At 37.1% G+C, this 11,301-nt stretch overlaps 1 protein-coding gene and 1 pseudogene across 7 annotated transcripts; one reads left to right on the top strand and one right to left on the bottom strand.

Moving 5' to 3' along the window:
- The first annotated feature begins 1,670 nt into the window (after positions 1–1,670).
- On the top strand, positions 1,671–8,501 carry LOC106410725. 7 transcript variants are annotated; one of them, XM_048763230.1, is made up of 15 exons: positions 1,674–2,001; positions 2,360–2,904; positions 3,024–3,264; positions 3,749–4,035; positions 4,406–4,585; positions 4,709–5,440; positions 5,521–5,618; positions 5,710–5,760; positions 5,850–5,938; positions 6,087–6,542; positions 6,612–6,683; positions 6,828–6,898; positions 6,974–7,031; positions 7,105–7,327; positions 7,445–8,501. In XM_048763230.1, exons 2-15 carry the CDS (start codon positions 2,486–2,488, stop codon positions 8,080–8,082), a joined length of 3,615 nt encoding a protein of 1,204 aa, XP_048619187.1. In that variant the 5' UTR covers positions 1,674–2,001; positions 2,360–2,485; the 3' UTR covers positions 8,083–8,501. The 7 variants fall into 7 exon arrangements, with proteins under 7 accessions (XP_048619182.1, XP_048619183.1, XP_048619180.1 ...); XM_048763228.1 differs by having other exon boundaries at positions 1,676–2,001; positions 6,612–6,686; XM_048763229.1 differs by having other exon boundaries at positions 1,676–2,001; positions 2,437–2,904; positions 5,524–5,618; positions 6,612–6,686.
- Positions 8,502–8,728: 227 nt separating this feature from the next.
- LOC106410349 lies at positions 8,729–10,835 on the bottom strand (annotated as a pseudogene).
- Between the last annotated feature and the right edge of the window lie 466 nt (positions 10,836–11,301).

Genomic DNA, 11,301 nt, shown 5'->3' on the forward strand with positions numbered 1-11,301 from the left:
TATGTAAAAGAATGTTAATTTGGAGTTACTATATGTTTAACTTGCTAGATAAGCATGTTCCTTAATCATTCTTTTTGGTAACACAACCGTTACATGCATTTATCTTTGTTTCACGTGGCATATGTATGCGGTCTACATTTTATATTCGATGCTAGCTGTGAGTAAATTATATTTGTGAAACAACATGAAACACTATCTCAACATAAAATTTCATTCACCAACTCAAAACACTTGTTTCAAAAAGGCAATCTTTAGTTTTATTATGTTTATTATAATTGATTGAGAATATTATTCTATATATATACCGAATCCATATGTTGAACAGACTTTTGAATTAATTGATTTTTTTTTTATAAATTAATATCTACCAATGATTATGAGTCAATACTGGTTTTCTTTAGGTCGAAGTTATTAGTCAATCAATATGAACTAGTCTATGATTCAAATCTCCCAGTTTTTAATTATGAAACTAGATTTGGACCCGCACAACCGTGCGGATATTAATTTTTCATGTTTATATATATTTTACATAATTATAATATATTTTTAAAGTTATTTATATATTTAAATGTTTATATATAATTATTTTAAATATAACAATTTGATAGATTTCATGTTGTAAGTTAATTGATTATTTCAAATCATCACATATATTTGGTATTTTTTATTATATGTATTTTATTATGATCATGATCTGTAATTCAAAGCGCTAGATTTCCTTTATCAATATTTTTTTATGTTTATTCATCTAAGATAATAACTATATATATATATATATAAAAGTTTAAGATAAGTTAATTTTATACATGAATTATCTAATTTACTAATGTTAGCATGTTCTACCAACATATTATATTTCTGGCATAAATTTTTAATGTTTGTGAAAATAAAATATATTAATTTATCAGTTTAAAATAATTTTATCATATTTAGTTAAATACAATGTTTTATTTTAAAATGATAGATATAACTATAAAATAGTAAAATTTGATATAATTGTTTTCATTTTATAAAAGATAACTGAGTATATATATATATATATATATATATATATTAATGTATAATAACATTAATTTCATTGCTAATTAAAAAATTAGTGAAAATATTTATATACAATTTTTGATAATTAAGATATTGTTATAATGTTTTTTAACACATTTGTTAAGAAAATTAAATATATATATTTATATTTAAATTAAAAGATATCAAATTATATTATGATTTAAGTAGTTAAAAGATTATATATTAGCATTAAGAAAATACATTTAATAAAAAATTTAAATGATAATCCAAATAAAAATATCACACATGAATCAATGTGAGTTTGTTAACAAATCCGGATTTTTAGGAGTCGATGTTATATTATGAATGATATATTATTAATCTATATTATTAGTAATAAATGAATGATAACTGATTTTGATTTCTAGTGAGGATCCATTTTTAAAAAAAATCACACATGAATCAAGGTTGTGAATTTTGTTTTAATATATAAGATTGCTTTTTGCAAATCTGAATGCAATTAAGGTGACATCAAAGGATGAAATGTTTTCGATCTAAGATCTTAGACTTAAATGAATGTGGATAACTATAAAAGCTGTGATATTATCCAACTGTTCGGACTATATTATAAACAGTTAAAATCGTCATTCGTCAAAAGCGTCGCAGCTTTCTTCCTTAAAAAAAGCCATTTGGCTACTTTCAAGCCGGCTTGAGTCCTACATATTTACCAGATTACCCCTACTGTCACCATCGTCTAAGTTTATCCAAAGGGTAATATCGTAATTTCGAAATAACCAATCTCCCACGATCAAAAACAGCAAACCAACGAAGGCGCGGTTCGTCTCGATCCCGTCCTCTCATGGCTGCTGCTGCTGCTGCTGCAGGGACGTCGTTTGATTTCGATTTCGATTTCAATTTCGAGCTCTTCACGTACTCATTTAATCGATTCAATCTCTCATAGGCCCCTGATTTTTGGATTTGATCATTTGGATTCCGAAGGTAACGAGGTTTTGGTTATCTCATCTTCTATCTCCTGAAGTTTGATCCGTTCTCTAAGGTTCCGTTTCTGTTGGGTTCTATGCTTATTGATGATGATTGACTCCGTCTCATGAAGTTCATATCATTTTTTTTTTTAATTCAGTTTTATTCTAGGGTTTGTTTGTTAGTGATTGAGTTTGCTTTTGATTACTTTCAAGCTGTGGATTTTTGGTTATTTCTAGTTTATTGTGGCAATGAAGTTTGAAAAAAAAAAACGAATTTTAAGGAGAATGATTTAGTTGAAATTGAGGCATTTTAGTTTCATGATTAGTCGGCAATGCAGATAAGCTGTGATGATTAAGTGTTGATTAGTTTTCAGGTGCACCGTCTGAATAATTCTGACAGCATATATGTACAGCAACTCCTCACGCTTGTCATGTGCCACTTCGTGTACAGTGTTTATAAATAAAACAGCGGACTTGCGAAAAGCCAAGGGAATGTCATTATGTCAGCACCTGGGAAGTTTGATTATTCTTCCGGTGGGCCAGATAGGACTACGTTATACAGGTCCAACTTAGCTGCTGCACAGATGGAAAGATCTAGTACCTTCCGCCAGACGGTTGAACACCATCCTGTCTCATCTTCTTCTCACCCGAACGCGTTGAGAAGAAGCACTTCACCGTTAGCACAAACCGACGTAACGAATTTCTTTCAGTGTTTGCGTTTTGATCCGAAGGTGGTTGCCGCGGATCACAAGTCTATTATTCGTCACGGTGACTTTAAGCGTCATGTGAATATCGCTCTTGGGATTCAAGGAGATGAATCTCCAAGCAGAACGCTTAAAGGGAAGTTGATTCCGTCTCCTGTACCAGAAGAGATTAAAAGACTGAAGGCTGGTCTGCGCGAAAACAATGTGAAGGCCAGGTAGTTTGTTTATACGATAAGTTGGTAGATGCTGTTCACATAGAGTAAAGAGAGTTTCTCCAATCTTTGTATCAAACTTTTGGAGTTCTGTTTCCCTAATTGGGTTTCTGCTGTTGCAGGGAGCGTGTCAAAATTTTCAACGAAGCGTCCTCTGTATTTAACAAGTTTTTTCCTACCGTACCTACAAAGAAAAGGTCTCGACCGGAAGGGTTTTCCAGTGACCGCTTGGCTTTAGGGCCTGGTTTAGGTAAAATGGGAATTCAAGGTCAGACTCTGCCTGGCTGTTTTGAGTTTGACGAGCAAAATGTGGACGAACGACCTAAAAGTGGTGCAATAAATAAGCGGACACGTACTTCCATGGTAATTCCTGATTTTTGTTTGACAAGATAAGCTTTGGTGTATTATCCTTGTGGAGCTGTTTTCACCAAATATAGTGGCTCATATGTCTATTGAACAGACCTTTTGTGTCATGATGCAGTCTTCATCGGAGAATATAGAATTCGGACTGTTATCATAGAATTAAGCTAGAATTGTTAGTAGCAAATAATTTTATAGAAACTTCTTCGTGTAAGGTAATTGTGCTTCCAGTATTCAATGTATGTGAAATGTCATGCCAGAATATATTACATAACATTAGTCCTGTTAGAGTTTCTCAATTGCTTTTTCTTTTCTTCTTTGCTTATTGTGTTCTGACCTTATAAAGTATTTTCATACTTCAGGATGTTGTTTTTAATTTTGGATTCTGAATGAGAAAACCCTCTGGCAGTTATTATTAATCACATTGCTTTAACTAATTGGTAAGTACAAATTCAAAATATTTTAATTCTGCTATTATGTGATTCAGATGGATGTTCGAAGTAATGCTATTGTTCGAGCTGCTGTAGATAGGGATAAAGACACAATGAGGCTGGCAAATCATAATGCAGTTCAGGGTGAAGATCGATCTTCAATTGGTATTGATGGTTGGGAAAAGTCGAAAATGAAGAAAAAACGATCTGGCATAAAAACAGATGGTCCTTCTAGTTTGGCTTCAAATAAAGCTGTTGATGGTTACCAGGACTTGAAGCAGGGCATACCAAAACCAGCTGGTGATTCCAGGTTGAGATTGAATGGTGACTCGAACATGTCAAGGTATGGCTTACTGTATTAGATCATAACTTTATGGTTCAATATTAATTTTGATTCTTTCCCAAATTTCCTCTTTAAGCTTCTTTTGTTTTCTTAAGAATTCATTGAATGACACAAGTAGAAAAGAACAAAGCTAAGATGAAAAAAACAGTGCCTTTATAAACCTACAAAATTACCTTGATTCTACAATTGCTGTAATCCATTTGATTGGTTATGGAATTTAGGTTGGTGGCTGAAATTATACCGAAGATCTTTTGTTTAGCGCCTGTCTGATTGAGCACAATCTCTTCTTTAGCTCATCAGTCGTTTGTCAGTGAAGGTTATTGTGACTCTCTTTTAATGATAAATGTTTCTGTGTGGAATACTCGTGTAGGCATGGGGCAGTAAACGGGGCTGTACCATATGGAAGATCTGATAGCCTCTCTCGGCAGACAGGCTTGGCAGGGGGTTCCTTGCCCTCCAGAGATTCAGATCACAGTTCGTTGTACAATGAGAAGAGAGAACGAGCTATTGCCTCAGATAAGGAAAGGGTGAATCTCAGGGCTATCAACAAGTATGTGTTAACAAACTTACAATCTAACTACACCTGCCAATATTTCGCTAGATCACATTCGTCAATTTTTCTTGCCTGTATTATTTCTGATGTTCTTGTTACTCTCTGCTGGGTTCTTTTCAGGTCAAATATTCACGATGAATCCAATTCTTCAAGCCCAAAAATAAATGTTACAGTTCGTGGTCCGAGATCAGGATCAGGGCTTCCGCCGAAACTTTCTCCGGTTGTCCATAACACTCCTTCTCCAAGTGATTGGGATATTTCTGGTTGTACAAACAAACCTCCATTGTTGTCTGGGGTTCCTAATCGCAAGCGTATGACATCAAACCGGTCTTCATCACCACCTGTCACTCAATGGGCCGGTCAAAGACCAAAAAAGATATCCCGTGTTGCAAGGAGAACGAGCTTGGTCCCATTTGTTTCAAGCAATGACGACATTCCTTCATCAGACAACATGTCAGATGTTGGTTGTAGTGAAACAAGTTTTGGATTTCCTAGACGCTCGCCAGCAGCTTCTCCTCGAATGAGATTAAAAGGTGAGAATAGCTTGTCTACAACAGCTTTATCAGGAAGTGAAGAATTTAGCCCCCCTGAGATCAAATCTAAAGACAAGGGAAAGCAATCTGATGAGGTTAAAGCTGCTCTGAATGTTCGTAAGCTCTCCATCACTGGTTTACAATCGAGAAAAAACAAGCTTGTCTTCTCTGGAGAAGAGCTTGGAGATGGTGTGAGGAGACAAGGAAGGACAGGCCGTGGCTTTGGTTCAACAAGGTCTGTAAACCCAATGGGAGTTATGAGACATGGAACAACAAAACAACTTCGCAGTGCAAGAAATAGTTCTGACAAGAATGAAAGGTAGAGGACCCTGTTTCTAGTACCTGTAGTTAGGTTTCATGAGTCTTATCTCCTAGTTTTTTAACATACGCTCTCTGCAGCAGGGTAGGTCGTCCACCCACTAGGAAGCTCTCTGACCGCAAGGCTTACAAACGTCAGAGAAATACATCGGCAAACGCTACAACACTAGATTTTCTTGGTCAGTTCAATTAATCAGATTTGTTCTTTAGCAGGATTAGTGTTCTTCTTTCTATTATTTATAAATACTTTTATTTTCTTTATTGGCTCAGATGATGGGCATGAAGAGCTACTAGCTGCTGTTAACTCGGCTATAAACTTAGGTAAGTAATTATTTGGTTTCTCCTATATGTTTACTTTTTATCTAAATTTTCTTATCTATTAGATTAATTCGTTTGGTTCTTTGATGCAGCTCAGAATTTTCCTAGCTCTTTCTGGAAACAAATGGAGCGCTATTTTTGCTTTATATCTGATGCACATATCAGTTTCTTGAAACAGCCGGTAATTCATTTTCCTGCAATTCTTACGATAGAGTTTCACACTTGAGACCTCATAGTTTGGCCTTTCCAATGTTTGGTAAAAGATAATTACAGCTCTAGTATGCTGACTTCTCATTTTAGTTAAACGTCATAACAGTTCACTTTTTCAGGGTGACTTCTCCTCCATGGGTACTACACCAGTTGGGACATCTTCAGACTTCGATGGTTGTGAAAAAATTCCCGAGGGACTTACAACCAGCAGAGTGGATTCTAAAGCTTCGCCCCTTTATCAGAGATTGCTATCAGCTCTGATTTCAGAGGACTCAGCCAGTGTAAATGAAGATTTACAATTTGATGGATTTGGGGCTGATGCTGAGTCAGAATTCAGTGCTTTGAATCATGTGGAGTTCAATGGTTATAGGTGTGATAAACTGGAATTTGATGAGCTAGACGATGATGTGTCTGTTATCCCGCTCAAGGGTGGTAATAGCTCACCCCACAATGTTAATGGTAGATTTACAGATCACTTATCCGCCGACTTCTCAGACATTCAGTATGAAACTTTGGGGATAGATGAGAAGATATATTTGGAAGCTCAATCTATTGGCATTTGCTTGGAACCTATGGTATTACTTCCCCTGGATCTGGACTCAGATTTCTATAGTTCCTTAGTTGATTGATGTGTTTTCGTGCAGGCTAATATCTCAAACGTGGAGGATGAAGGAATAGTTGACGAGATCAAAACGTTAGAGGAGGCTGTCTACGAGGTGGTATGTTTTCTCACGTGTTCTTATCTTTCTTTTAACAACTTGACAACTTATGATTACTTTTTCGCTTTTGATTTACTTGTTTACTACTATTGTGTTCTCAAGATAGCTAACTTTGTGATGTTGTCTATCTTAAAACTTAAGGGTTCCAAGAAGAAAGAGATGTTGAATCGGTTACTAACGCCTGCCCTAGAGATGAAAGAACTTCAGGAGAAGTATGAATTTGTCTTCCTTCTGATTTTCTTGCACGCCTTTAATGATTTAAAATGCGATCTGACTTTTTCTGATAGGGAGTTTGATCGGCTTGGTTACGAAAAACTCATCGAAATGGCATATGAAAAGAGCAAGGTAGGTTATTTTTTGGCTAAATGGTTTATTACAAGGTCATGTTGTGATAATTTTATATGGATTTTGTTTACAGGCAAGTCGGCGGCATCACTCCGCTAGTGGAAAGAGTTCAGCTAACAAGATATCAAAGCAGGCCGCATTTGCTTTCACGAAACGGACGCTTGGAAGATGTCGACAATTCGAAGAAACAGGCAAAAGCTGCTTTAGTGAGTCTACATTCAAGAACATCCTCGTTGCCGGGCTTACTCAAATTGAAGATAATCCCACGGACAAGGAAGATATTTTATCAGCTTCAAGTATGACTTTTTATTTTTTTTTTGCCTTACCGAACAGTCTACTATGATTTTGAACCCACAAACTCTCTGTTAATACGAATATCTCCTCTTCTTCTTTTTTTTTTTTTTCTCTGGCAGCACCGTTGGGATCACAGCCTAGCTCATCATTGGCATTGCGAATTAAGCAGAACACGGAGAATTATGCAGATTCTTCTGAACATACTTTACGGGAAGGGAAAGATGAAACGATGTGGTTAAATAGAACGAAGGAGAGAGAGTTGCTACTTGATGATGTGTGTGGGACACCACTTTCAAGCAGTACAAAAGGGAAGAGAAGTGACAGAGACAGAGATGGAAAAGGACAGGCTTCATCATCGAGAGGCGGAGGAACTAAAAAGATGGGTCGGCCTGCACTATCAAATAACACCAAGGGTGAACGGAAATCGAAAACAAAACCTAGGCTGAAAACAACTCCTATGTTTTCTTCTCCTTCTGTCAGTATCCTGGAGCAAAACAGAACATCATCGTCCAAACCAACTGATAGCAACAACAGCGAGTATAGTAACTTGGAGACACTGGACGAGACAGAGCCACTTGACCTATCTGGCCTGCAGATACCAGACGGTTTAGGTGGTCCAGATGATTTCGATGCACAAGCAGGAGATCTAAGCTCATGGTTGAACATCGATGACGATGCCTTACAAGAAAATGATATAGATCTCCTTGGACTTCAAATACCCATGGATGATCTTTCAGACTTAAAGATGATGGTATAAGCTCCCACCCTCACTGTCTTTATTACTGTACAGCCTCCTCTGTTATACCATTAGCGACAAAGAAAGATAAGTAAAAGGAAAAACAAGTTTTGGTCCCCAGAAAGAATAACCACTCACCACTCACCAGTCACCATCATCATGTTTAGGGGTTCTCTTTCTTTCTGTTTCTTATAGGTTGATTACTAGGGATGGTGGTGAGACTTTTTTTGTTTATTGGTGATGGGTGGTGTATTTGGCTCCGGCGATTAAGATAGGTCGGTAGTTAAACGCAAGATAAGAAAGAGTGATAGTAATGTTGTGTAGTGATATATAGATAAGTCTCAGGTTTTCTTTTTTCGCTTTTGTAACCTCAGAATCATTTATTGTTGCCTCTGTACATACATTTTATGTTCCTTAATAAAATGAGATGTACTTTCTTATGTACAAGGTAAGACAGGAGAAAATCTTATTACTATCGTTTTCTGCATTCTCCAAGAGGCAATCTAGTTAAAAAGGATTCTAGAACTTTTATTACAGAACTGAGAAAGAGTACACAAGCAAACGGTCTAAAAAGTTCAAAAAGAAAAGAAAAGGGTCTGCTTCTTCATATGACCTAAAGTGTCTGACTTCCTAAGCAACTCTTGAGAACATCCATGACAGCTCCAAAATCTGCTTTCACTTCAACAGGAGGATTCGAGAATCTGCAAGCCATGCACAGGTATAGCATTCGAGTGATAATCAATCTTCCACTGAGTAAACTTCAACCCATGAGCAGTCCTCACAACCACGGTTTGACCAGTCAAGGGGCAATCACTCCTTGGTTCCTCACTCCTTGGTCAAAGCCACACCTATGTGAACAGATAAACATCCCAGTTGAAACGCTTGCGCCATCGCATCCATCAGCTCCTCCTCCGCAGATTCTTCCACGGTCCCATCCCACTTTTTAAGCGCTTGAAACAAAAAAAAATTCTCTAAAATATGTATCTTTTTTGAAATGGAAAGACTATTAGAGAAAAAAAAACTTTTGACATGGCGTATAACGAATGTCTCCGTATACTCGAAATTACATGTTTATTTTACATTTTTAACACAGTCACGTGCTTCTGCGCAATCTACTTTTGTTTTTTAATTTCAATTTTATCATAAATTTCCCAAATTGGCATCATTACAATTATAATCAGACTAGGACTTGAGCAAAAAAAGGTACAACCATAGATTGATAGCTTTGAGTCATCGCACACATAGCCAAAGTTGCGGGCGCAACTCCGGATCCTTCCCTCATTACCATCTCTCCTGTTAATCCGGTAAGGGAGCTGAGTCCCAGAAGACTCTCATACACTAATGTGCGAGAGCGAGACATTGACTAATGAAACACTACGATCTACTCCAATCTGCATAATCTCAATTCACTATAGTCGTAGTTATCTGAATAAGAAATTACGTAGCTTATGATTTCACTTGTAAGTAAAAACAAAAGGATGAAGATTGTCTCAAAGAACAAAACAGCATGTTCAAAGCAAAAGAAAAAAAACTCATACCATCTGTAACAGACATCATCAAACTGACGCAGCAACACAACCAAACCATTCATATGACTCGACAGGAAAGGTAAGCACATCAACACACTCAACTTTTCCCCACAGCTCACGTCCATTGCATCTTGATTCTAAAGAAATCTTTGGCATACCGAATTTTGTTGCTTCGGTTGATATACGGAACCCACATAACTAAAAGTTGGCCACCAGAGACCACCAGTCCAACGTCACTCCCAGTTTTTAAACCTCTTGTGGGGTGCTCACGCAGTTTTCTCAAACCCTTGATCTCTCTCCACTCTATACCCTCATTCTCAGTCTCAGAGGCAGACCACATTAAGTAACCGGAGTCAGTGCAAGAGTATATTACATTCCTCATATCACACGAAACTTCCATGGAATCTGTTATTGCACTCGACGACGTCTCTCTTACAAATTTCCATGTACCATTGTTCGGCTCGTAAGAGAATTCCTTCTCATCTGTGGCTACTTAAAGTTTCCCTTTGAACTCATTAACTTTAAAATATTCACTATATTTGCGTAAGTGATTACGTAACTCTACATCATCAGCGCCAGGACCAGGCAAGGATGTCCAAGACTGAGTTTTCAGGTCAAATATACCTCAATCCAGTTCGCATTGTACTTGTCAATATCACAACCTCCCATCACATATATTTTCTCATCGACTCAAACTGTACTCGCATCCTCCCGTGCCACGGTCATATTAGGGGCATCACGCGAAGTGTGACTCCGACAGTCAAAGATCCGAACCGAGGAAGATGGTTCCTGGTCGGGTCCACCGATTATGTACATGTCCGAACCAAACGTTTCCATGCAAAGTAATTCGGGAAAAGAGTTGGTAGAATAGGAAGGTATAGGAACAACCGAAAATCCACTCGAGTTCCGTTTAAACCTATTTTTCCTCCCTCCCCGTTTGGTTCGGTTTTGATTATTAGGTTTCGGCCGAAGGCTAAAACAGCTCGCACTTGGGTGATCGGGCAACTTTAACAAGACATAGATGCATGTTTCAGTGGCTTCTATTTGAGATCGTATCTTGTAGATCTCCTTAGATGATAAGAGAGTGTGGAATCTCTTTGAGACAAGAGAGAGCGATGGGTACTTCCATCTTGAGACACGGGCAAGAATGTTTTCTACAATTTCGTCGGGTAGTGATGAAAACATGGACGGTGGCTCACGAACCGTCTTCTTCTTTTTGGTTGGTTCAACTCTGCCGGAGATCATGATCGGCCGAAGTTGCAGTATTGAGGCTGTGGAGAGGGAATATGATAAAATAATATAGGGTTAACAAACACGTTTAGGCCTGTAGATAAGTTAACGCATATTTAAAGGCCTTTTGGGAAGTTTGTATTATTGTTGCTTGTACCATAACTTTTCTACAACTATCGTTAACGAAAATTCACAGATGAACAAAAAAAAAAAAAAAAAAAAGACTTTTTGGTATTCTTACTGGATTGATGGTTTGGGATTAGGCCTGGCAAAATAACCGGAACCGAAGAACCGAACCGGAACCGAACCGAAATACCCGAAACCGGAACCGGACTAATACCCTCAAATACCCGAACGGTTCCTATATTTTTATATCCGAACTAACCGAACCGAGAACCGAACGGGTACCCGAATATATAAAAATATTAATTATATATACATATAACATCACTAAATATATATTTTTAATTTAAAATTCTAT

The sequence above is a fragment of the Brassica napus genome, chromosome C7 (assembly GCF_020379485.1).
Source record: "Brassica napus cultivar Da-Ae chromosome C7, Da-Ae, whole genome shotgun sequence".
Taxonomy (NCBI): Eukaryota; Viridiplantae; Streptophyta; class Magnoliopsida; order Brassicales; family Brassicaceae; genus Brassica; species Brassica napus.